Raw genomic sequence first — 26,241 nt, 5'->3', positions numbered from 1 at the left:
GTACCGTGCTCTGCACCCACAGCCCGGGGGGTGTGCCCGGGATGCAGGTGCGAGTCCTTAAGGCCAAGGGAGCCGCTGGAGGGGCTTCTGCAGCCCCAGGAGCACCCGCAGGGACCTGCCCCCCTCCCGCTCCAACCATTCGCTGTGGAGTTGGCAAGTGGGGGGGCAAGAGGACGAGCCCAGCCCGAAACCCACCCAATAAACCCCCAGAAGATGCCGACCGGCACAGACAGAGCGGCTCACAGCGCGATGTTCAGCCTCCACGGGCGTGCAAGGTCATGCCTTGCCCCAAAATAGGCCCAGGCCAGCACGTAGGTGGAAGCCCACAGCACGTCTGGGGGGCAAATGGGCCACGTGGCTGGGCAGAGCCCCGCGGCACGGCCACTGACCGCACAGGCCGTGGGGGCAACGGGGCATCGGCCAGCGCGGGCCCCCGGGTGCCCGGCAGCCCCGGGGAGGCTCTGCCTGACGTGGCTCCTGCGTCAGCCAGCCACAACCCCTCTGTGCTGCTTTCAGACCTTTTTGTCCTATTAAAATTTAAAAAAAAAACCAACGCCAAACCAAACCAAGAAAAGCCCACCGGGGTTTCGTTCACATTCAAATTATCCTCAGCTGAAGAGAGCTGCCGAGGACGTGCGGAGTGATGCAAAGGCACAGCGGCTGCAGGGGTGGCGTGTGCTGGAGCTGCCCCTTCCCCTCAGAGACTTCCCTCCCCAAAACTCCGCTGCTCCCCAGAAACCAGGGCCTGGCTCTCGCCCTCGCTAACAGCAGCAGCAGGACTGTGTTCAATGGCAACCACTGGCGGGCAAGCGAGCCCACATCGTTGCCCCGTCCCAACCGACCAGGGCTTTGCTCTTGTCTCCCCAGGCTCCCTCTCACACTGCTGCTGTCACATCCTCGTTCTCCCCTTCCCGTGACTACACAGCAGCTCGCCACAGCTCCGGTGTTCCCGGGGCACTCCATTTCCACACTGTGTCATGCCTCACCCTCCACCTCCCCCCGACACTGCGGGGACAGGAGGACACGGGAGCTGCAAGTGCAAGGGACCATTCAAGCCATGTTGGGCTTCACGAGCTCGAGGCCACTTCAGCAGGGACGGGACAGACCCCACTCCACTGGCTTCACACGTTTACTGTAGATGCTGGGCTGTACTCACACACGTACACATTGGGCTGTATCCACAACAACCTTTCCTATTGCTGTAAACCCCACCATGCAGGATGGGACACACACTACAGGAAAATAAGGTCCGTACAGTCACACCGGCGTGCCCAGGAGCTACAGGATACCAAGAGGCTCCTCCAAACGCACCCACACCTCACACCATGTCCAACATTAGGGTCCACAGTGCGATGACACGTTCCTACTGCAGACCTTCACCTACCAAAGGCCCACATGGTGCCTCTCCTACGTGCTTCCCATCTTGACATCTTCTGCCGTGTGCTCTTTGGCCTTCAGCTTGCCTGAGCAGAAAGGCTTCTTGGCTCCAGGCTGCAGAACAGAGACACATCGAACACCACACTAGCTTGCAAGAGCTCGGCATGGCCTTCACACTGCCTGGAGGATGGTGTGACCTTCCCTTTGCCCTAGGACGTGGCCCAAACAGCTGCCTATGCATGCATCACCCTCCAGCTTCAGCAGCAGGGATGCTGCCGTGCAGCTGAGCCTGGGCGAGCAGCAGGGCCCTGGGATGCCCAGGCTCCTGGGATGGTCTGACTGCGAGATCCCAGGTCCCTGACACAGAAGGAGCTGGCTGTTAGTTAAAGCGCAGGAGCTGGGTATCACACGGAGCTCCCAGCTCTCTGCCTGGCGTCTGCCCTGCCACTGCTGCAGACAGGCACAGCCACCCCAGTACCCGACAGACAGAAAACTGTGCCACGATGTGTTGCTAACCAATCACAAAAGCTAGGTAAGAGCATTACACGGGGTGCTCGGCTGCTGCTGACTCCACGCTGGGCCCCTGTGCCTTTCTGGCTGCAGTAAGCACACCCCAGAGGTGCCCCCCACCCGAGAGGCATCCCCAGAACCAGCAATGCTCTTTCAACATTCAGCCCGCTGATGCCCTGGGGGTCTCTCCCCACAGCCCCTGCTCTTCATTTACCAAACGCCTCCTGAGCAGTCATCTCATTTTGAGAGAGCAAAATCACACGTCTGCTCCTGTGAGGGGAGACCCTTCCTTTGCACACTTGCTTCTCCTCACCTCACCTCCACTGTGTGCGACCAAGGGCCCGCAGGCTGCTGTGCCTTCCCAACCCTGCCTGCTGGCGAACGGGCACAGCCTGGAGGCTCCTGCGCCTTGTCCTCTGCAAGGCTCGAGATAACACCGGGAGTCACCTTCCTTCTACTTACAGGACTTGCCTCGGGCACCTTACCAACAGCCGAGCGTCCAGGCTGTGCCACGCATCCCCTGCGCCTCCCTACACCGTCGGGGTGGACACTGGTGGAAGCACCTCGCTGAACACGGAGGCTCCCGCTGATCACCGTGACCTGCCTTTGAACGCTCGGGCACGGGGACGTTTGGCTCCTGGGGCTCCTGGTGTCCTCGGGGGCCTTGCTCGCCCTCTCCTCTGTTCTCACCTTGTGCAGCTTGGCGGCTCGCAGCAGCCTCTTCTCCTGGGTCAGCTGGAGCTGTGTCCTCTCCAGAGCCTCTTTCAGCAGGGCCTTCTCTTCTGCCTCCTTGTAGGCTTCATCTTCTAGCTTGGACATCTCCTCCTGGCACCTTTGCAGGGACACTTGGCTCAGCCTGTGTGAAACAGGAGGGGGGGACTGCGACCTGTGTCGACCCCCCAGTCGGGAGAGATGGCTTTTGAGAAAACCTTATTGTGCTTGCGTCTCTCCTAGAGCCCCCCACGCCACGGGGTGACACTGAAGGACATCAGAGCAGCTAACACCTTGCGGGGACTTGCACATATTTTAGCAAGCCTTTTCCCTGCCCCGATTCCTTCCACACGGACAAACCCATCTCCTCCTGCCTTTGCTGAGACCAAGATGCCACCTCTTCAAGGCTTCCCCCCCCCGCTGATGGCTGTGAGCCCTTCTGTTGGGTGTAGGAGCCCACAGAGGGACTCTGGGTGGCTGTGTCAGCACTGCTGGCTTGGAGATCGCTATCAGACCTCTTGCCTACTCTGAATACGGTGTGCATATTTACACCAGCCCAGAAACATCTTTCTACATCGCTTTTTTCCGGTCCTGTGGGCAAAACGACTTCTGCATTTGTGCAGCGAGCGGCAGCAGGGCTTGCACAAGAGCACCCACGTGTTCCTCCCTGCTCCCTAACACACAGCCTCGTGCGGCAGCTCGTGGAGCGGGAGAATCACCTTCGATCCAGCCCTTCCCATCGGCTCCCACCCCTCGCTCCTGTGACACTCTCCCTCCAGCCCGGACGATGCTACTGCTGTCCTGGGCTCGAGGGAGGCTGCCAAGCTCTCCCCAGCTGACCCTGCTCAGCTGCGTAGGGCCCTGCGAGGCACCACTGCAGAGAACCAGGAGGACATTTCTCTGTTTCTCCTAACACTTCCTATACTGTGGCCACAACGTGACTGGTCCCAGGCAGACCTGACACAACCCGGCAAGGGGCTGCACCGCCCCTTTGCCTGAGTTCCCCATCACTTTGCATTCCAGGACTCGGTCTCGCTCAGGCCTGTGGCCAGTAGCGGCCACCTTGCCGCTCAGTACCTGAGCTGCTCCATGCTGGCCTCATAATCTTTCAACATTTCTTCTTTTCTCTCTAGGCGACTCTTCAGGTTCCTGATCTTATCATACAGCAGCTCCAGGTCCTTCCGTCTCTGCAGTCCTGCATTTTCCCTCTCCTCCTGAGGAAGGTGCTTCAGAGACTGCACTCCTGACAGCTCCTTCACCTTCATCAGGCTTCCCAGAGCACTAATTACGTCAAGGTACTGTGGGAAGAATAGGGGATGCATTATTTACTAGGCCTGCCAATTCCTCCGCCACATAACATCACACTGCTCAGCCATCTGCTTCCATTCTGCTCTGCTGAGATGAAAACATCACCAGGAAACCACGGCATGCCTTCCCCTTTGTTTTATTTCCATGAGTGCTTTCCCTGGGCGAGCTTTTCTGAGCACTCCTAAAAATACAGCTGGCTGTGGCTCACCCGTGCCTTGGGGCTGCTGCTTGGGGGCACTCAGAGAGGTGACACACTGCACCGGAGCACACCTGAGCTCCAGACCAGCCCCTTTCACACCTGGCGTTCCATTCCCAGCCTCACGACGCTTTGGGGGTGGATTTTTCCTTTTTCAGCATGATCTATTTTCCCCGCTGGACATTTTTCTGCCCTTTTTGGAGGGAAGAGACCCACTTTCACAACCCACCCGCTGTGCTACCAATGGCCGCCCCCTCCAGCAGCAACCTCCATCACTCTGCAGCACCTCTCACATCATTTAGCGGGCGTGTAAGTTGGCTAACGTCTCTGTTCTCACCAACCTTACCTCTCCTTGAGGATCAGCCCTGCCTGCCTGAGAGAATACCCCCGAAGACCTTAGGTGGGAAGGGGAGAAGGATGTACCACTGCACATTCTGGGGTCCTGGGACATCCCAGCAGGTGCCCAGCACACCCTGGCTCCTGCAATATGCAGTTCATCCTCAACCACATTCCTGTGGAGCCCTGATGCCAATCACTTCCTTCTGAAATGCCTTTCAAAACAATCTACCCTCTACAAGTGCTGGGTACCATTTTAACACATCTATTGCTGATGTACCATCTTCTCGCCGACATCTGTTGCATCAGCCATCTCCGAGCTGGCTGCCCCATCAGCAGCTCCGTGCAAGCCCCCGTTAGCAGCATGGCCAGGAACCTGCACAGACAGCGAAAGACCAACAGAGCCCACAGCTCTCCCGCCTTTGGGTTGAGCTGCCTCCAGCCTTCCTTCCACCACACAGAGACACTGCCCCGGTATCGCTGCAGCGCAAAGCCTCCCGCCCCGCTTGGCCTGTGGCATCCCTGGGCAGCTGTGCCAGCGGTGCTGGGCCACAGGCTGCTCCTGACAGGAGCTGTGACCCTCCACCAGCGCTGCCTTCCCTTAGGCTGCACCTTACACACTGCCAGATCTTGCACCTCCCCGTCTCCCCCCAGCTTCTTATTTAGTGTATCCAAAAGCCTAATTCTCCCCATTCCAGGGAACGCTTTCCCAATGAAGCCTCAAGCACCACAAACCAAAAATCACCTTCTCACCTTGCTGGCCTCCAGTTTTGTTCCTGCCACAGGCGCAGGTTCCCTCTCGTGACCTGTTTTCTGGACTATTTTCTCTGGGAAATCTTTCATCAGGACCATCAGTGGCTCTGGACCCTTCTTCGCAGCAGCTGGAGGTACAAAACCCACCCACCATGTTGTTCCACTCTGTGACGTGACGTGGCTTCACAGCTCAGCCTCTTCAAGGTCTGCCACGTTTCCCCTCACGGAGATCGTGCACGGCGAGACACACAGGCTCCAGAGCAAACCCTGCACCAGCCTTCCCTGCCCACGTCCCTGTCCGAGTGTTTTCTCTATGCAAGTAGGATTCACACCTATTGCTCAGATGGTTTCTTCAGAGATGTTTTCCCACCACCTGCGCGTATTGCACACTCACAGGAGAGCTGCCTTTGCAAGGGAGAAGCCCGAGCCTGTTGCAAGCAAAGGGCCCGAGCCCCACCACAGCCCACCGCTCCTTCCCTCGCATCGCGTGCCCCACCAGCAGACTCCAGCATCTATCAAAGGCACACGGACACATCTTCCCTTTAGAGGGACAGCCACGCCTACCCGAGGATTGCCTCTTCTCCAGCATCTTTATCCTCTCCCGGAGCTCGGCCAAGCCTTCTTTCTGGCGCCGGATCGTTTCCTCGTGCCTGAGGCCTCGGCATTTTGCGCCGAGGTTGGCCAAGTCCAAGGCCGGCTCCTGGAAGAAACAGCCCAGGCAGTTCTCACCCAGACTGCATCTGGCTCAACACAAGCTCAGCTTAAACCCGATTTAAAACACAGCCTTGCTTGAAGATGCTGGTTGCTTGGCACATGCCAAAAGCAAAGCCCATGGAACGTCTCACCCTACACCCTCTCCATGGATTTGTGGGGTAGAAGAGGCACATCAGAGACCCCTTTCTTGCTCTGCTGCAGCAGCTGCACCCTGGTGGGGCCATGAGCTCTACAAATTCTCCAGAGACCTGTGAGCAGGATGGTGCGTGGCTCCGAACGGCCACGTCAGCATTTTTCTCTGGCAGTTTGTGCTACCACTGAGCATTTACTGTCTTCTACACACAAATACCGATACACTTTGAGGCCTGTGTTTATACAGGATCTCATGCATTATTCTCTTTTAAACTACACTCATGCACACAGACACTTGCATTCCCCTATTCCAGCCCCATCCAGCTTGTTACATCATGACAACCACCCAAAAATCTGGGACGGGACGGGCCCATCCTCAGCTCTGGCCCCCACGGCCCCGCGTAGCGAGGGGCATTTTGGTGCCGGAGCGCGGCTTTGCTGGGCTGCGCCTCCAGCGCTCTGCTCCCCCTCCATCGCTCTGTGCAGAACAGGACGGGTGATACCTCCCGCTCGTCATCTGGCTCTGAGTCACCGCTTGGCCCCCACACACCCAGCCTTTCACGCTGGCAGGCTGTCTGCCACTCTTGTGGGACAGGCTGTACAATTTCTACAGTCCCTCCATCTGCTGCTGCAACCACCTTTGCGTTCTTCCCGTTTCTAGCACCAGGGAAATCAAAAGGGGATTCGGCACCAGAGATTAAAAAAAAAAAAAAAAAGAACATTTATTCCAGTCCTGTGCAACAAGCTACCCCAGCTCCTGCACATTCAACTGCTTTTGGGTCGCCAGTATAGCTTCAGTGGGGTTGGGGAAAGGAAGGGAGGCTTGCAGATCTGTTGCTGCTCTCGCTTCTAATTGGCAATTATCTCAGCCATTAGCACACACATCGCTTCAGGGTTTCGAAGTGCTGCACAAACATCAGCTCACCAGTCCGGGCAATGCCTGCACAGCAGCATGGCCACATGGCCACCCCGCAGCCTGATACGAGGCTTGGCTGGGCACTGCCACGTCTCGCCACGATGCTGAGAAACACCGTGTGCACGATCGATACTCAGCAGACCCAGACCTCCCTGTGCACTTACCCTCTTGGAGGCTTCACCCCCTTGCACTGGCGTCCCAGGAGCATCCTCCAGCTTTTCCGCCATTTCTCGGGAGGCATCCTGTGCCTGGCAGTGGGCTTGAGCTTGCCTGTGCCAAGAGACAAGACCGCCGTGGGACACCGTGACAGATGAAAGTTGCCCAAACAGCTTGCGGAGAGCAACACCCTGGACACCCGCTGATGACTACCACGGCGTGGGTGGGCACATTCCCTTAGTTACACGTCCACGGGCATGAGCTCCGCTAAACCCCCGTTTCAGTTCACGTGGCGCTTCCATAGAGACAACATGGCTGAGCTCCATTCTGATGCTCTCACACACGCCGTCTGCTCCCGGGCAGACACCTAAATGCCATCGGCTGCTGGCAATCGACAGAGCAGCTTTTGCAAAGCATCAGGTCACAGTGGCACGTACCTTAACTCTTCAGCGGCTGCTTTCAGGGCTCGATCCTTCTTCTCCACGAGGCTGGACATCTGGGATAGCTTCTCTCTGAGCAGGATCAGTTCCTGCCCTTGGCATTCCAGCCGGCTCAGGTTCTGCTCCAGTTCCACCTTCTGTTCTTCGCTCAGCTCCCCTAGGCACACAACAGCTTTGTGGGTTTCTGGCCGTCTTGTCACCCAGCCCCAAGGGATCTGCGGTTCTCAGCAAAATGACAACGTTCACGATGTGTCCCCTTTTCCCAGAGCACCCCCGTGGGGGCTGCCAGCAATAACTGAGCTTGTCCCCACAGACCCTCGCCCTACCCTCAGTAGAAGCCTTTGGATGCCATGCTGCACCAAGAGACCTCACTTTCCTAGTTCACAGTGCAAGGCCAGTCTCTTTGCATGGGTGTACACTCCAGAGTCATCACTTGCTACAGTAATTTTCCTTCAGATTTGAGAACAGCAGGGTCACCAGCATTTTCTGCCTTGCAGACTTTTAACTCTTTATATTTCTCATAGCCTCAGTCCCCACGGTCACATCACACCCTTACAGGCAGTGAGAGCAAGCCACAAACATGCCTCAGTTCTCAGGCTCAGGCTCATTTCTGCCCACTCTGCCCACCTGGTTACCCTCACTCATCATCACGGCTATCGCTTAGCCGAGGACAGGGAGGAATTCACCTACCCAAAGAGAATGTTCCACCTGCTCTGCCCTGAGCAGGGCAACAGCATGGCTTTAGGACTGTGACATCTATTTTCCATCACCTGGATGTGCCCACCAGTACCTTCCCTTGTTACTGTGTGGAAGAGGGATGGCAAGATGGAAACCACCCTGTACGGTGCACCCACCTCTCATGTCTGACATCCTGGCTCTGGTTTCCACAAGCTCTTTTGTTAGCCCGGCGATGACGGCCTCCTTGGACAGGAGCGTGCTCTGCACCGCTGCCAGTTCCTCCCTGAATTTCCTGAGAAAGATAATTGCCAGTCTGACAGGTCATTTCAAAGACTCATTTCACAGAACCTGTGCGTGCCTTCCTGAGCTGTGTCTCATGATGAATACGTACACATTACCTTTTCCACCACCTTTCAGTCCCCTAGGTTCATGCCTGTAGTGTTTGGAACTTACCAACTCACTGTCTTACCCGGAGCCATCTGGGCAGGACGGCAGATCATGCACATGCTGTTCGGCATCACTTGGACACTATATGCACTTAAGACTATCTCCGCCTAGCAAAAGGACTCTCTTCACCATCACAGAAAAAAAGATCTTAGGACAAGTTGCTGTCAGATCCTTGGTCTTCCTTAAGCTGCCCTTGCAAGAACTGCTCTTCTCCAAGCCCCTCTGACCAAGAGCACCACCAGCAAGCGCTGCTTACCTCAGACAACCGTGGCACTTGGCTGCAGGAGAAACCTCCAGACAAGCTCCCGATGTTGACTGGCGGGTATCACCCTGAAATCCTACAGAACACAAGAACAAAGGCCAATTACTTCTTTGTAACACATACACATTTGGTCTGCTTGCTTCTGCTACGTATATCTTTCCCTTCACAGAATCATTCTGGTTGGAAAAGCCCCTTGGGATCATCGAGTCCAACCCTCAGCCTGACTCTATAAAGTTCTCCCCTACCCCACATCCCCCCACAGCTCATCCCAACGGCCCTTAAACACACCCAGGGATGGGGACTCCACCCCCTCCCTGGACAGCCTATTCCACACTCTGACCACTCTTTCTGGGAAAAGTTTTTTCCTCATGTCCAGTCTGAGCCTCCCCTGTCACAGTTTCAAGCCGTTCCCTCTTGTTCTGTCACTAATTCCCTGTGGGCAGAGCCCAGCCCCAGCCTCTCTGCAATGTCCTGTCAGGAGCTGCAGAGAGGGATGAGCTCTCCCTTCAGCCTTCTCCTCCTCACACTGAAACATCTCTGAAGGCTGAGGACCATCTTTTTGGGAAACCCGCGTCTCTTAGGCTCCAGTCACAACAGTGCTTAGACAGTTCCTTACACCCTTCCCGTTGCTCAGGGTCACTCATGCCTGGGAGCAGCCCAAAGTGCTCCAGTCTCGTCATTTCAGAGGGCCAAGAGCCCTTCTCCAGTGGGAGAGCCCTGTCTGCACCGTGTCTATGACTCCCACAGTTCCCAAAGCCACAGAACAATATACTGCAAGCCCCTGTGAAATAGCTTCTTCAGTGACGTGTGGAGCTCATCCTGCATGTAAACATCAAACCAACATCTTACACGACACTTTCCGTAGCAGCAAAGGCACTACTCCATCTCTGTATAAATCTGATGTTGACTGAGAAGGTGCCCAGTGCCGAGTCACCCCACACAATCCTTACCTACCTTCCATTTTTTCCACAAGCGCTGCGTTTTCTTCCTCCAGTTTCTTTTGCTGCTGCTTGGCCTCCAGCAACCTGTCCTCTAAAGCCACAATCGTCAGAGAATGCTGCTTGCTCTGCTCTTTATATTCCGCTATTTCTTCCTGCAGTTTCTGCCTCTGTAACCCAGTCTCCTCCTGCACGGTCTTGAGCTGCTCATCTCGCGTGAGGACCTGCTGCTGTAACGCCAGCTAGGAAACAAGAGGTGTGATCTCGGTTGGAAGCATGGCACGTGTTTTCCTTTGGGAATCAGCATCATCTGGCCTGGCTAGCAGGCAGAAGGACAGAGGGAAGGGAAGGATTTCAGGGAGCAGGGAGGCTGCAGCGCCCTGTCCCCTCCTCGGCAGGGACTGGGGAAGGCTTCTTCACCCAAACCGCATCTACACCACGTCCTCTGCCTGCACACGGGGGTTGTAGGAACTACCTCTCGCCTTGCGGCTTCCTCCAGCTTGTGCACAGCTTCTCTCAGTCTGCAGTCTGTAACCTCCTGCTCCTCCAACTTCCTTGACATTGCCTACACGAGGAAATCAGCAGTAATTGAGAAGTTAACAAGCTTGCAGGGATCCACCTTTGTCTCTGCAGATATGCATCTACGTGTATTTGTGGGGGAAAAACCCACAGTCCACTGATGACCCCTGACCAAAGGGACCACCATGCTCCAGAGCACTTTCAGATTTCTTTATTCCAAGGGCGAGCAGTTCTGTTTTACCTCCCATGTGTGCCACTGACCTCAGTCATGCTTCTCAGGTGGCTCTCCAGGTCTCGGATCTTCTTCTGTTCCTCCTCCACAGACTGCTTGCACTTGTCCTTCTCCTTGGCGACAGCGCTCTCTAGAATCTGAGAATTGACAGCCCACAGTTTCAGGACAGAAAAAAAAACGTATCATTAGGCAAAAGGCCTCGACTCCAATGAGGAAAGCGACCAGGAGGGTCACTGCTCTGGAGCAGGGGCACATTATGGGAGAAAAGCTTGGCAGGACACAAGACAACTCAGCGAGGGAAGGGACAAGAGCGCCTGGGGACAGGTACAGCAGAGACCAGAGAGGAGGAGCTCTGCTGCTCCTTACCTGCCTCCTCAGAAAACTTGACCCCAAGAAACAACCATTCCCAGAGCAACAGACACTGAAGCATGCTAGAAACTATCCGGCAAGCCCACGATGATATGCTGCCCCCATCACAACACACAGACACGGCAAAACACCTGCTCACACCTTGGCTGAGCACGTCCCACCCCAGCGCTGCCGGCTTGACGGCCGGGGCTTTCCCCGGACCGAGGGTGACCTGGCAGGAGCCCACCCACCAGCCACCCCCCTGCTCTGCAGGGGATATACTTTTCCAGCCAAAACAGACCTAAAAGGAGTTCAGCGTGAGGAAGGGAGTACAAGGCTTGCTAGGAAGCCAGCCTGCACTTGCATTCCATTTACTACAGACCGTGCCATGTCTCCCTGAGCTGATGCATCTCTTTGATGCTCCTTGTTTGCCGTTTCTCCCAGGGATTGAGTGGCAGCAGTGCATCCTGCCATTAGCCACAGATGCTTTCCAGTTCCACCGTGGCTACTTTGTGGAGTTCAAAACATCAGTATACGAGGACAGCTGATATCCAGGCTCTTGGGACCGCGCTGAGACAATTCAGGGCTACAGGCTTCTTCCTCTCACTAGGCAACGCTATTACAGGCACTTATTTTTCCTGCCTAACAGTCACTGTCCTAACAAACCACCATGCCATCATACCTCTTTGTTCTCCTTATCTTTTTCTGAGATTGTTTGCTTGATTTTTATCTGTAGGTCTTGCTCGTGTTTTGCTTCCAGCTCCTTCACGAGCTCCTGCAGCAAAGCTGCCTGTGACTCCTGGACCCTCTCTAATTGGGCCTGTGGGGAAACAGCAGATACTGAGGTGTTAAAGGAAGCGTGTTGGGGCAGGGCCAGAAATAAACACCCCGTGTACATTCATGCACAAGCAATTCAAAAAAGAGACGTACCCTCCATCCTTGCCACATTAGGTGTATGGGCACTGACACGCTCACAGTGGGCTCCATCTTATCCATCCCCCTGTGTTTACTGCAGACCCAGGGACCTCTGCTACTCTGCATCCCCAGTTCGGGTCCCACAACGACTTGCTTAGGGCTCGTGTTTACCGACAGAAGGATCCCAGATCAATTCTGCTGATGTACATACGCGTTTTTTTACCTCTAACATCCGATTCCTCTGTGCAGTTTCCTGACTGTTTTGCAGCAGGCTCTCGAGAGCAGCCAACAGACCTGCAAAAGCCAAGGGAATCTCGCTGTCCGGGGGGCTCATGCAGCCCATGTTTACCACCTGGAGCATCCTCGGAGGCCTGGGGATGCTGTTTGCCTCCTTGCAAAACTTGGTTTGGTCACTGTTGACATTCAGTCTGGGTGCTCAGCCCCTTGCCTGATGGAGGAGGTCCCTGTTCCTCCATAGGCAGCTGGGAGAAGGGAGCACCACTAACTTCCCACACAGTCACCCCCCCCGGCTCACTGGGACACTCAGAAAACACTGGACAGAGGTTTCCCTCCCAAGCTGGGGCAGTGGATGTGCTGTTCTCAGCTTTTGGGGAAGGAAAGACCCGTGGGCAGCAGTTCTGCCTTGCATCCAGAGACCCTCGCAAGCCTCGAGACCCTCACTAGCCTCTTGCTATGAGATTCAGCCTCAGAGATCACCTCAGACAAGGCTCCTAGGGGCCAGCTGAGGGGTTTCACTCTGCACTTACTGGAACTCCAGCATATTCCCACCCTTGGGAGATCGCTGCTATTGCTGAGACATCTCTGGAAGGGAACTTGACTGCACACACAGCCCAGATGCCTGTTCCCACCAGGAGACTTGTTTTCCTTGTCACACTCCATCACCCATTTTTGCTGCGTCACCCCGTCTTCTCTAAGCCTGACACTTCTGCAAGAGCTGAGGACGGCTCATCGCTGCACGATGCTCCCAGTGCTATAATTACCACTCTGCTAACCAGGGCGGCCTTGCAGCTCCTCCCGCGCCCTCGCCAACGCCGCTGCACCCCGCTGCCACCCAGCACAGCCTGCACCCCTGTGCAGAGCTGCCGTCAGAGCGACGCTTGCCCTCCCACGCCACTCTCAGAGCCGTTACCCCTCTGCAATGCACAATGCTTTGGCACAGACCTACACTTGTACAGTTGCCACGCTTCCCGTGCACTGTTCACCTCAACTTAGTTTTGGCAAACTCCACACAGCAATCGCTCTGCCGCTCCGCAGGAGAGATGGCACAGGAAGGGGAAGACAGAGTAATTTGTAACCTCGAGACAAAGATCTCAGCCTGCACCACGGCCACAATCGTGGCCAAGAAGCCTATCCCACATGCCACCAAGGCAAAATCCACTTTGAGCGAATAACCACAATACCAGTAGATCTGTTCTACCACGTGCAGACATTGCATCCACTGAAAAACCCCCCGAGCCCTGTGGGTGCCACTGGCTGCACAGGGTGACTGGGGCTGCAGAGGCAGGGAACGGGCACACACACTGCCTGAGCAGGTCTCCTAGTTGCCCAAACTGCCTGAGACTTGCACCAACATGGGGGTCTGGCATTCCTAAGCAGTGGCTCATGCTGGACTTTCTCCGTGATGGCTGGCTAGCTAGGACATCCTACCTGGCGCAGGTTTGTTCCCAGGGCCACCCAGTGGGACACAGACCTTTGCTGGAGGAGCGCATTTCCATCCCCACACTGGCCAGGAGCTGCTCCGCACCCTCCAGCCAAGACAGGGGGACATGCACCATTTCCACCACCACCATCCCGATGGCTGAGACAGAGGGATCCAGGCACAGTGCCTCCAGCCTCCCCAGCTCCCCTCGCAGGCTCTCGCTGCTGCAGGAGCTCCTCAGGCAAGCCTGGAAGAAACACAACCCATCAACAAGCTAGGCTCTGCAGTCAGTGGGCTTCTGGGACTTAGCAAGTCACACAACATCGCTGAAAAAGCCCTGGGTACAACCACGTGAACACTTTGGTACAACACTTCACTTCATGGGTCAGGGTCTTTGGTGGGACCAGCTCTGGGCAAGCCCAGAGAAGGACACACTTCTACAACACCTCCCAGTTCTTTCCAACCAAAACTTTTTGGGGCTACACTCCCCTCTTGCTGATGTGGAGAGCCGTGTGCTGGCTAGCGCCAAAGCACAAGAGTATCTTTTCTCTGACCTATCCTCAGGCCAAAAAAATGCCCTGTGCCTCTTAGCTCCTGGATGTCGTTGGCCATCAGTATTTCAAGGACTGACCTGGAGCTCCTGCAGGGATTTCTTGAACACCTCGACATTTGCAGACACCTCCTTTTCCTTTGAGATCCTGGAGCTTAATTCCTCCTGCAGACATTTCTCTCTCTCATGACTTTGGTGATTCTCATCGGAAAGCTGCCTGACCTTCTCTATCACCTGGCAAAGCAAACAAAGAAAGAGGAGAATAAGGCGTTATATTAACACCCTTTTCCAGCTGAGGGACCATAGATTGTCTCAGCAAGCAATGACTGAGACTTGCTGCAAACTAGTAGCTACATCAGCCTTCTGGGCTTCTCCCTTGTTGCAGCCCACCGACTCCATCCAAGCTTTGGGGGACAAAACACATCACGGAGCAGTGTCATTAACCTGGGATAGCTGCAGCACAACTTATGATCTGGACAAGTTTGGATGCTAGTGGCATTACTGTGCATGGTACTACAGCCAACTTGAGCCACGCTGGGCTTTGGAGGGACCGAGCATCTCTGTGTGCTGGCACCCAAACTCACCTGCTGCTCCGTCACGGCTTTCCCTGCAACTCCCGCTGCTGCCGGAGAACAGACTCGCATCACTTGGGCTTTGAAGGACCCCAGCTACAGCAGAGATTGACATGGGAAAACAAAAATCACTGATAGTTGGTATCAGCTGTTGGTCTGCTCTACCCATCGCTCTAGCTCACACACCATTTCACCTTGGCGAGGGTTCCCTGACACCCCTGCTCTGACCCTGACGGCTCGCACCCTGCCAGCAGCGAGGCTCTGTGGTTAATCACACCCACGACATTGCCTGCGAGGTGTGATCACCAGCACCATGCCCTGGGGAGGCTGTCGGTTCCCCGCCACCAAGGACAACATGACCCCTGAGCATCTCCTGCTGTGGGAGGATTACGATGATGGGGGGCCAGTGTACATTGCACAGGACAGACCACCTGAGCCAGGCAGCTGCTCCATCCCAGGCTCCAGTGGGGATTTCCCGTGGCTGACACCTATTTCCTTCTGTGAAACAGTCAGGGCAGGCTGGGGACAGCTGGGGATGCCACCCCCTCCTCTCTGCAGGAGGTGACAACCATTCCTGCAAGGTTAGCACTTCATGCTTCTGTATTGCAGCTGGTCCTGGCTCCTCCTGGGGCTTCCACAAACAGCTGTCCCTGTGCTAACCTACGTGGCAGACCCAAAAGTCCTCATCTGCCCTTAAAAGCTTGAGGCTGCCCTTCAGCTCCACTCCGCACAAAAACCGGAGTTATTTTCCACACATGTTCGTCAAACTACTCATAGCGTTTTTCTGTTAGTTCTTTTTTTATGGACTGGGTTTCCCAACAGATTCACACTAGCAAAACTGTGTGTTGCAGTTTAATGGGGGGGGGGGGGGGGGGGGGGGAGGGCGCAACTTCCTTGTGCAAAGCATGGATTCATCCTGGTGATCCAGCATGATGCTATTCTGCCAAGGGCTGTCTCTGCCCAGAGCAGCATTGCCGAGGCATGGAGGAGGGTTTGCATGGGTCTCAGAGAGCATGACTATGATTACAGAGAGTATAGTGTGTTTCTGCAGACTACTAAACCCACTACATCTTCTACAATGCCTACACAAATCTTGTGGATACGCCTATTCCACTGCACCCGATGACCAGTTGGGCCTCATGCTAGGGTTTGGTGCTCAGGACTCTCCCGCACTTGAGCACGATATCCTTCCCCATGGGAAAACCTGTGGTTTTGTGCTGCCTGCAGCCCAGACAGCAGGATGCTCCCATCCCTGCCTCTCCCTACCTGCTCCTTGGCCCGCCCCAGCTCTGCCCGCAGCAGGCGCTCCCTGCGCCCCATCTCCTCCAGCTGCAGAGCTTGCCTGGCACAGGCCTCTCGCAGCTCCTCCTCAGCCTGCAACGAGGAGAGAATTTGCACATCAAAGCAATACCCAAAAATCACGCCACAAGCCTTCTACCCCAACTATCCACTATTTAGGTCAGATGATTTTAAATATAGCTTTGAAAGAACAGGAGACGGCAGCAATCCTTTTGCAGGGGGTGGGTTTGCAGCACCAGAATCTTAACTCCACTCCTTGCCTGGGTTTGGTCCCCAGGACATCATCCATCCTTGACTTTCCAACACACCGCTCACATAGGGCAGCTTGCTGCCTGAGTTATCTTCTTCCCTCGGGGTCCGTGGCAGAGCTCAGCACATTTGGAGCCCCTGCCCATACAGCTGGCATGCCCGGGGCTTGCTGACCTCGTCCCACACCTCTGCTGCCCGTGCCAGGCAGCCGAGGTACCTGCCGTGCCCTCGCCAGGCCGTGCTGCAGACCCCACACCCAGACGGGTACCTTGCCTTTCTCAGCCAGCTGCATTTGGATGCTCTCCTGCTTGGTGCAATACTTCTGGACTTCTCCCTGCAGCCCCTCCACGTCGCGTTCCAGCTCCCTGATGCGCTGTAAGACCCCAGCACAGCAGAGAATCTCACCAGAGGAGCTGGGCATTGCCTCTCTGGAGGACTTTAACTGACAAGTAAGACATTTTTCCCCATCTATCCGATTTTGTTTACCCTGGAATTCTCTTCTAACCTATATTTACTGCAGCTTGATTGGCTTTCAAGTGGCATTTCAATATTATTTCTGACAGCATTCTCCTGCATTGTAATGCAGTGTTACATTTTTTACAGGAGTTTACGCTTCTCCGGTTCGTTATGCACATTAGGTGCCTTCTATTACAGGAGCCGGATTCAAAACAACTCCCTTCAAATGCCCAGTTAATTATTCTCTTGATGATGCATTCCCACAGTGCTGCTCTCCCTCGTGCTCCATCACCCCAAATGACTTGAGACTCACATTTCGGCATGCCATTACTTCTCTCTCTCCAAGTTCACGCTTCAGTTCCTCTCTAATTCTAGAGCACTAGAATGAATGGCAACCAAGGAAGAAAAAAATCATCAGGGCAGGCAGATACCATTATTTCTGCAGCAAATGTCAACATATACTTCACTAAGTGCTCAAATACCTAATGGGTGGCTGAGTGCCCATGATGGAGCCATCAAGGCACTGAGAGCACAAGAGCATCTGCACCTGGAAATGCTCATATTAAAGCATTGCCTGGCTGAGAGAAGGACAAACATCTTCAGGGAGTACCTGACAAATTCCTCTGGCCTTTAGAACAGTATAACAGGCATGGGGGGAAAGGACGCAGGAAAATAAATGCTTCTCCGGAACACCCACAGTGAGCTGAACATGGCATTAACAGACATTTCCAGGCTAATCATCACTGTATCAGACTGTGCCGTTCAGTTCTGTGTTTCAGGGTATTGGTGCTTCAGAGACTGACCCTGTCCTGCCTGCCCCGAGCACCTGGGTGCCTCTCCCACGAGTCTCCTACCTCCCACCGGGGCTTTCCACACCCATGGAGTGGAGAAAACCACAGAGGGATGCTCTGGGATGCGCTCTCTTCCTCGACACAAGCGCTGTGGGCCACCAAGTGCCACCAGCCACCCAGCAGGATGCTTCTCCTCCCATACACAGCAGCCTGAGAGCTCACATATCCCCTTGCCACCGGTTAAAGGGCTGAGCCTCGGCAAAGCAGGGCACATCATTCATCTCCAGAGAGCTGCTCAGGGCGGGGGATGCTGGGCCAGGTACAGGCTGGCAGGTGTGGTGACCCCTGCCTGCACCCCAGGGGTCCCACACATCTTTTCCATGATTTAAAATTCACAGTGAATCACTGAAATCTGCCTGTACAGTGCCTAGTCAGCCAGCCAACACTCAGCGCCCACTCTGTGCTTAATTATGCAGACGATGCAGCTCTGCCAGTTGCAGAGGAAGCTGCAAATACAGAGAAACAACCTGCTGCACAGGCCGCTTTCTTTAAGGGACAAAGCAGGCTGGGCTGCAGGGAGCCACACGAGGACGGGGTTTCCATGGCTCCTCGGGAGGATCTTGGCACGAGGAGCTTCGTGCATACAAACCGCTACTGTGCTCACAGCAATCCAGGGCACACAGCACCTGAATGCAGAACAAGGAGGGGGGGATCCGGCTGGGGAAGGTGACACGGCTCTGGGGACATCACACGACACCTCGGCACAGCCACGGCCCCATCCCAGAGGTACGGCTCTGCAACTCGGATTTGCATCCAGCCAGGACCCTCGCATTTACAACTGCCCCCATAAACAGGCACACAAATAGCCGCTACACTCCTTAACAGAGAGGAGCGTGGCCCTTCTCAGCGGTAACCCTGACGTGAGACTGTAAATTACTGAGCCCATCATTAGGGATGCTAACCTTGGCAGAAACGACTGCTAGCTGATTGTCCTTTACTCTGTTTTCCTTCTTCATTTTTTCAACATCTTCCTTGAGTTGCTGGATTTTCTGCTCCTTACTGGCAATCTCCCTTTGCAGACTGGTCACTAGACCTGTAAAACCAACTGTGGTGAGAGGCTACCCAAGCACATCCCTGCAAAAGCCCTCTAGCCACCTCCCCTTTGACAACCATCGGCCTTGGACAGCCCAGCCAGCTTTTGGCACGCCGTGCTGGACACTGCTCTGTGACAGCATCACTAACAAGCTCCTCGGGGCCTCGCAGCACATTCTCCCTGAAAGATGAGCAGCTCTTACAGATCTGTTTTTGCTGCCTTACTGTGTCAGATCCACAGCTCTGATGCCTCCTCCCTGCCAAGCAGCGATACTGCTCCCTTATCTCGGGCAATGAAATCGAGCAGAACAGTTTTGCTAATCTGAATGCATCACCGAAGCCAATATTTTGTGCACATACGACATTCCTTGTGCCTGATAAAGGCAGGGATAAAGGCCACTGGAAAAGGCTTGTGGTTTGAGGTGGCCTGTGCAGCACCACGGCAGCTCGGGGGGGGGGGCAGGTCTCCCCCTCTCCCATGGACCAGCACTGCTTTCCCCTGGCTCAGAGCCTGCCCTGCAATCAGTGCTTGAGGCTTTTTTCCCTACCAAAGTTCTCCATCCCATCACTCCCTGCCTTCGGTCCCCACACTGTCCCTCACCCCAGGGGCACTTGTCATGTCAGATACCGCCTGCAACTCCCGCAGAGCTTCAGGGCACAGAAACAGAGATTGGATGATTTCTACAAGCTGCTACAAATCATTTGTTGTCCAGACAGTTTTGCCAATGCTCACTCATTATCAAGAACCAGTTCCAAACTGCTTCGTGCCCCTCCACACAGCTCCAGGGACACAATACCTGAAGCCAAAGCATGGTCCCTCTTCAGCTTCTCGCTTTCTTTCCTCAGCCTTCCAATCTCCAGGTCCCTTTCGTAGAGGGAATGGCTGAAAACCTGGCTTGAGCCTTTCTGCAGGTTGCTGATCTGCAAAACACAGTCACCCCCATTCCTCACCGGATCACATATTAACTTTATTACAGCCCCCTTCAGAGAGGGAAATCTGGAACTTCCAGGTCACAGTCTGACGGAGTTACTCTTTAGCATCTTTGACTAACTCTCAGCAGTCCTCGCTTTGGATAGGACCACCTTAGACTGGTTTTGGCCATTCACGCTGAAATCCTAATATAAAAGGCACATAGAAGCACTGTCTCCTGCTGTCTGCCATGCCAGGAATCTATGGCTGGGGCTGGGTGACACTGAAATGCTGCAGACCTATCGCCTGCTCAGGCTATACGTATTTATTACCACAAACGCAGATCCGGAGCTGCTAATAACTCACATTCACATTTCTGCTGCAAAGACAGTTTTCGCAGTCCCTACTGGAAACGAGGAGCAGGGAACAGCCTGTGCTATCCACTTTGGCATATCATCACTGCACAGACAGCACAAATACGCTTCCCACTGCTCAAATGACCGGTTTCATGAGGCAATTACTAGAGGGTATAAAAGAGCGAATCTGCAGGCGGAAGATGCTTTTGTCAGAGAGGAAAGCTGCCGGGAGGACAGGTACTGCACATCGCCTCATCCCAGTGCAGTAACAGCAGCAATGCTGACAGCACCCCAAAACTAATCTTCTCTCCATCAGGAACCTGCTTATCAAAAGCTCCTCTTCACAACAGTCAGGATGAGCACAAAGCATTTCACTGCCTCCTTCATACCCAGGATCAGATGGGAGGGCAGGATGCGGCCGGGATGGGCTGACAAAGATGCCCGGCTGCTGACCTGTGTGCCTCGTGTCAGACCGACCCCTTGGATTGACCCTTTTCCCACACTGGAGATACTCAGGAGGACTCTGTCACTGCCTCTCCAGGACATTTTCTGAGGTCTCAAAGTGTGAGTGCGTGCTAATGACACATCCCTGGAGGAGAAAAATATAAGCCCTCTCTCCTCTACCCAGCCACCTATTTTCAGCAGGATGTCCAGGGGCTGAGCTGTCTTTGGGACGGGTTTTCCCCTGCAAACACAACCAGTCTGCTCCAGGGGCAAGAGGGGTAAGGGGAAAGTAAGCGGCCCGGCTGCCTGGCCCATGGTAGCCATGTGTGCCTTTTCCCCGCAGAAGCCAATTAGGCTTCTGTTTCCCTCCCTGCTGCAGCATTACAGATCCTGCCACAGACAGGGAAATTTATTTCCCAGCTTCTTTAAGGGAAACTTGCACAGAAAGCGAGCAAATGTGCAAAATAAAACCACTGGAAGAAAAAAATCCTGTTCCTCATTTCTCTGGGTTTCAAAGAAGCAACTTGCTCCTCTTAGAACCTGGGTGTTAAACTAAAAATACATCTGTATCAGAGAGGTATTTTTCTCCTCAGTGCCTCTTAAAGCGCTGGGTACCTGTTCCCTCAAGGCTTTGGTCTCCTCTGTTTTGGCTCCCAGCTCTCGGTCGAAGGCGAGCAGCTTCTGGGTCAGCTCTACCTCGTTCCTCGCCGCAGCCTGAGCCAGGGTCTTTGCCATCGCTGCGATCTCATCCTGCAGATTTCTTATCACTGCATCCTTCTGCTTTGATTCTGCTTCCAAACCAGAGGGGCGACCAATTTCCTTCTCTAGGCACAGAAGCTTTTCACCCTGCGAGCAGATTTCAGGTGCCGTCAGTCAATCTCTGGTTACGGTGACGCTGGGCTGCCTGCTCTGGAGGTCCTGACCCGTGGCCATTGACCACATGGACCTGCTTGCCCTGGTGTCCCACATCCCGCCGTGCCCCCAGCAGTCCCTGCACCCCTCTGGGACTTGCTGCTGGGGACACAACCATTTGGCAGGGTTTGCCTGCTCTTCTGCCCAGGAGCAGGACAGCGATCGCATCCCTCACACCTTCCCCAGAATCACCTTCTCCTGGGGGAGGAAATCTGCGTCCTGAGTCCCCAGGGAAGGGGTTGCCCCCACACCGCTCACACCATCACCTGAGACACTGGTCGAGACTGGAAGAGAGCAAAGAGCACAGCAGCAAATGTCAGCATGAGAACTGGCTGCAGGCAGCAGAGAAGGTTCTCGCAGCATCCCTCTCTCTTGTCTCAAAACTACGCTGGGGCAGGGGCTGCTTCACAGTCCGTGACCTCAGTTCACAACCAGAAGAGAAACCAACTACCCGGCTCTGAAAAGACACCAGTGCAAACAGTGTGCACAACAGAGAGGAATCAAACACCTCTGGGAACCAAAAAAGCCTCAACGGCAGCAGAGACACAGCCGAGAAAGGCTCCTCTGGTTTTTCAGCACTGCCCAGCCCTGCAGACAGAAGTTACGCTTTCTTTGATGGCTTTCCATGTGGGATTAGCCATGCTCACTGCAGTCAGATCCTTTTGGCTCTATTTCCCCAAAATCAGACGAATCTGTGCTAACTTGGAGCTTGTGCTTCCCTCCCTTTACCTTTACAGTAATTTCAAGTTCTGCCTGTCCACACATCTTTATGTGATGCTGCTGGGACTGTGTGGTACTGCCTCTGCGCTGTACTTTGGCACTTCACTGTTGACTTTGTACTGCTTACAACTGCTCAAACAACCCAACCCCAAACCGAGAAAACAACCCGATTGTGTATCAGGCAATAACAAGCTACATTCATGGCAAAAGTCTCTTTTAGTAGTACACTACTGTTTAGTAGTACACTACTGTCCCAGAGCCTTGCCTCTGCTCCACCACTATCACATACTGTATTTTCAGAAGTATACCAACTATAGACCTCATTTAAAGTTCCTGTGCTCGAGGCAGCCAGTAACTGCACTTCAAAGGAAGAAAAAACATCACATCAAACAGGAGACAGGAATAGGCACATGAGTCACCAGTGCTGAAAAAGTTAGTCATCGCCCTTCCCAGTCACACACAAGGAAAAAGGAAAAGGAAATAGTCCGTCTCAGCTGTGAGGACAATGACATTCCCCTTTGTATGTCACGGCCCATTTCTTAACTGGCCCAAATGCCACCGAGGACCACACACGGTCTCCGATTAGCTCCACTGGATGGGAACTCACACCCAGTGCCTGGCACGGCTCGTCAACGTCTCAGCTCATATCAAAACTGCCTCTGCTTGGATCAACCCCACTAAACGCTGAGTTGTTCCAAGAAGACTCCACCATGTCTGGCAGCGGGGAGTACCTGGCCTCACCGTGGAGATCCTACTGAAAGCACTCGGCGAGATGGTGGTGGCCACGCTCCGAGCCCTGGCACTCACGGGTCGCTTCCGCAGCGGCGGGTGGGGCGTGTGGCCAGCCACTCTGGGAGCCCAGCTGCTGGGAAAGCTGGGGGGCTGCTGCCCCAGCAGCAAGGGGAGGCGGGGAGGAGATACAGGAGTCGAGGGTTTGTGCTCCGCAACCACCTGGAGTTGTCCCGTCCACGCGGTGCGACGTTTCACAGGTGGGTAGGAGATCTGTGGTGGAAAAAGGCCACATCAGCAAGGTTTTAGGAAGGATTTTTAGCCCCTGATGGAGTGCAAGATGTTGTACAAAACCCTGGCACAGAGCTGAGTGGAAGCAGAATTTTAGTCCTTTCCAATTTCCACTGCCCAAATATCAGCAGGAAGCCCAAATATTTTGCTGAAACCAAAAGAAATTATTGGGATCTGCTGCTTTTGGAGCTCTTCCCTCTCTCTCTAGATTTGACCACCCTAATGCTGTGTGTCATTTGTGACATCTGGAAGCTCGTTTCATGCCTCTCCTGGCTCACACACCAGGTCCTACCCTGTCATTCCGCCCATTCACCGTGCAGATCCAAAGCCTCCAACTGCACCTCTGGCTTGCATTGCATTTATCAGACCTTACGCTGGGCCTGTCAGACACATAATTAGGACATTATCTGCTATACTCTTTATGAGCAGAGCTTTCCAGTAAGGTAGAGACAAGCCACCATTAAGGTCTCGTACATCAGCTTACACGTAGCCCTCAATTACAAGGGCTGAACTAAACATCTGCCTACGTGGCCTTGGGCCTGGCCTGGGTGCAGATCTCCAACACCCGCTGTTATCCTGGCATCTTTCTGCAATGGAGCCAAAGACCCCAGCGCATGCTCCCCTCTACTCCGGCACCTTGTCTTCTCCCAGAGCAGTGTCAGACCTGCTGTTTTTGCTAACGATGCTACCCTGGGTGTTTGCTCACGGCTGGATTCCACCGTAGCATTACACTGTCCCTTCCCGGGCACTGGTCCTGCGCTCTGAGGCACTGCAGGGATGTGACTCCTACCTCTTTACAACACCTTCCTCTAATAGTACTGAAAATGAGAGAGATCTCCCTGTATTAGACACCATAAACACTTCACAGGGTGCAACGCAGAGGTGATTTATGCTCTGCAGTCGGCAGGGTCAGGCTTCAAAGCTGTTCCACCAAAGGAGGATCACAGAGCCCAGAGCAATGAAGAGGCACCCGCAGGGCTTCCTCTGTGTCACACTGCAAAACTGCTTTTCTGGGCACATCCTACACATATAATTTTGAAAATTAAAATGCTCACTGCTCCAGCAGGAACTAGCTTTACCCAACCAGCACTGGCACCCCAGCTGCTCCGGCTTCATCTGCAGCTGAGCATTTTTAAAATTTCTCTTAGCCAAGGCTTTCTGGACAACTTTGGATTCAGCAGTTCAGCTTGCTACACCAGGAATCTTGCCAAGCCCTCCAACCCCAGTATCTGGGTACACAAACTGGTTGACTCCAATTCAGTTTTATTTGTATGTGGGCACTGTTAGAAGGCCAGGCAATGCGAGCCCCACTACCGGGCATACTACACACACATTTTTTTGGGACTCTGTCTCAGTGTCTATTTTATTAGATTCCTCAAGAGCCAAAACAATACTGGAACTTACCAATCCTTAACTGTACAAAAACCCAAAAGAAAAATGCTGGTAAGAAGGGCTGATGGTTGGGCTCGATGATCCCAAGGGTCTTTTCCAACCTGAATGATGCTGTGATTCTGTAAGTAGCTTTTCAGGAAATGCAAACAGAGAAAAAGGACATTTTTCCAGACACATCTCTGCTCACGTCCAACTTGCTGTTGGGAAACCTGTCCTGTACTATTTTTTCCCTACTGAACTGCCCGAGTTTCTTCAGCAGAGGGAGCTCAAGCTTTTCATTCACCCCCAGTCAACCTTTCCGGAGAATCGCCCAGACAAGCCCGGGAGCCTGTTCCTGCTCTTGGGGCCTTCCCTGGGCAGCAGCACCCACCCTTCCCTAGGGAGCAGCACCCCATCCTTACCTGGGCAGCCCCATCCACCACCAGCTCGAAGGATGCTCCCCCCGTGCCGAAGCGCAGGATGTCCCCCGGAATCACTTTCACGGCCGCATTCTGGACCTGGCAGCCGTTGACGAAGGTGCTGTGGGGGGAGTTGAGGTCCCGAAGGACAAAGCTGTTGTCTGAGGCGCGGAATTCGAGGGCTGCGTGATGATCTGCTACACCTGCGGACTGGCAGCGGGCAATCAATGGGCAAGCAGGGAAACCTGCTGGAAAGCGGCTCAGGTTTTGTTACTCATTTGCCAAACCCCCCTCTCCTTGTTGTACATCAGCGTAAGCAGCCCCCACGCTTTGCATGGGCCCCAGTGCACTCCACTCCCTACATCCAAAGCACCACCCATTCCACACCAGTCGGCTTCCTCGCCCCTACCTGCAGGACGATGTCGGACCCTTCGTGCCTGCCTATCGTCATGGTGCAGGGTTTCAGCTGAAAACACCCCTCCGAGCTCCTCAGAAAGGCCTGCATTGTCCAAGATGCTTCCCCTGCAAGGCTGGCATTAAAAAACCCCACAACTCCTCATTTCACAATCCCCCATCCAACACATGCAACAGAGCCACGAATGTCTCAACCAACTCGTGCTCTAGAAACTGTACAAAATCGACCCGAAGGCAGCTCTGCCCCGGCTGGCAGCATGGCCACAGCCTCGCAGTAGCCTTGGAAACTCCGGCCGCACTGGAGCCCGCTGCTGCCCTCCTGGGTGCGTTTTGCTCTTTGTTTTGTTTTGGTTTTTTTCCCTTTTTCCAAGCAACTGGCCCGGCAGCACAACACAGCTCTGCTCCGGCACTGGCCACAGCTCTCCGTGCCAGAGAGTGACACGCACAGGAACATTTCCCCACGTATCAGAAAAACTCACAGGGGCCCGCACAAGCTGTCAGTGAACTTTTTTTTTTTTCTCTTTATTACTTATTTTTTATTTAATACCATGCACGCATGCACAAACAGGTCTCGCAACCTCAGGCAAGTGGATAAATATTGCCACCTGGTGATGGGGACCCCGTCATCCATCAGCACGTTCCTCCATCAACGTGCCTTCATTCCAGGCTGTCACACACCCTTTTTCAGCAGAAAAAGGGAAAATAACACACCCACCACCACCACCCAACCCCCAGCAGCCTCTGGTTCAGCCTCACTGATGCCAGCAACACATGAGGCTCTTTCTCCCCATCCAACCACCCAACCCCAACTTCCTAAACCTGTTTCCCCTTCGCTGCTGGCAAATAGCACCCCAAATGACAGTCCCTAATTAGCACGGGCTCCCACCGCTGCACTCTGCTAGTCCACATGCCTTTCCTCCGTTGCTTTCTGAATTTTTAAGCACGGCTTTCAAGTGCTATTGCGGCACAGCTGACTGGTTGGAGGTGGGTGGGTTGGTGAGCTGGGCTCGAGCACCCGCATCCCCCCCACGGGTTTGCGAAGGAGGGAAGCACATCAGCCCTATATTGCCCCAAGCCACAGCATTTTCCCTCAACACCAGTGCTGTGCCATACACAAC

The 26,241-nt window shown here is 54.3% G+C and overlaps 1 protein-coding gene across 1 annotated transcript; it reads right to left on the bottom strand.

Moving 5' to 3' along the window:
- Positions 1-1,276: 1,276 nt before the first annotated feature.
- On the bottom strand, positions 1,277-25,214 carry FHAD1 (forkhead associated phosphopeptide binding domain 1). Its single transcript, XM_074924978.1, is given in 30 exon segments — positions 1,277-1,491; positions 2,578-2,743; positions 3,676-3,896; positions 4,719-4,814; positions 5,192-5,319; positions 5,756-5,891; positions 6,541-6,643; positions 6,645-6,694; positions 7,112-7,223; positions 7,547-7,706; positions 8,404-8,519; positions 8,931-9,012; positions 9,891-10,116; positions 10,350-10,439; positions 10,655-10,762; positions 11,656-11,793; positions 12,112-12,182; positions 13,600-13,795; positions 14,180-14,332; positions 14,683-14,766; positions 15,937-16,044; positions 16,487-16,591; positions 16,988-17,053; positions 18,428-18,558; positions 19,355-19,478; positions 20,883-21,113; positions 21,372-21,463; positions 22,631-22,901; positions 24,713-24,919; positions 25,119-25,214. Coding segments are annotated over 30 exon segments (3,951 nt in total). The 3' UTR covers positions 1,277-1,407.
- Positions 25,215-26,241: the final 1,027 nt, after the last annotated feature.

This window comes from Athene noctua, chromosome 22 (assembly GCF_965140245.1).
Source record: "Athene noctua chromosome 22, bAthNoc1.hap1.1, whole genome shotgun sequence".
Lineage (NCBI taxonomy): Eukaryota > Metazoa > Chordata > Aves > Strigiformes > Strigidae > Athene > Athene noctua.
This window is presented reverse-complemented; position numbering and strand designations above follow the sequence as displayed.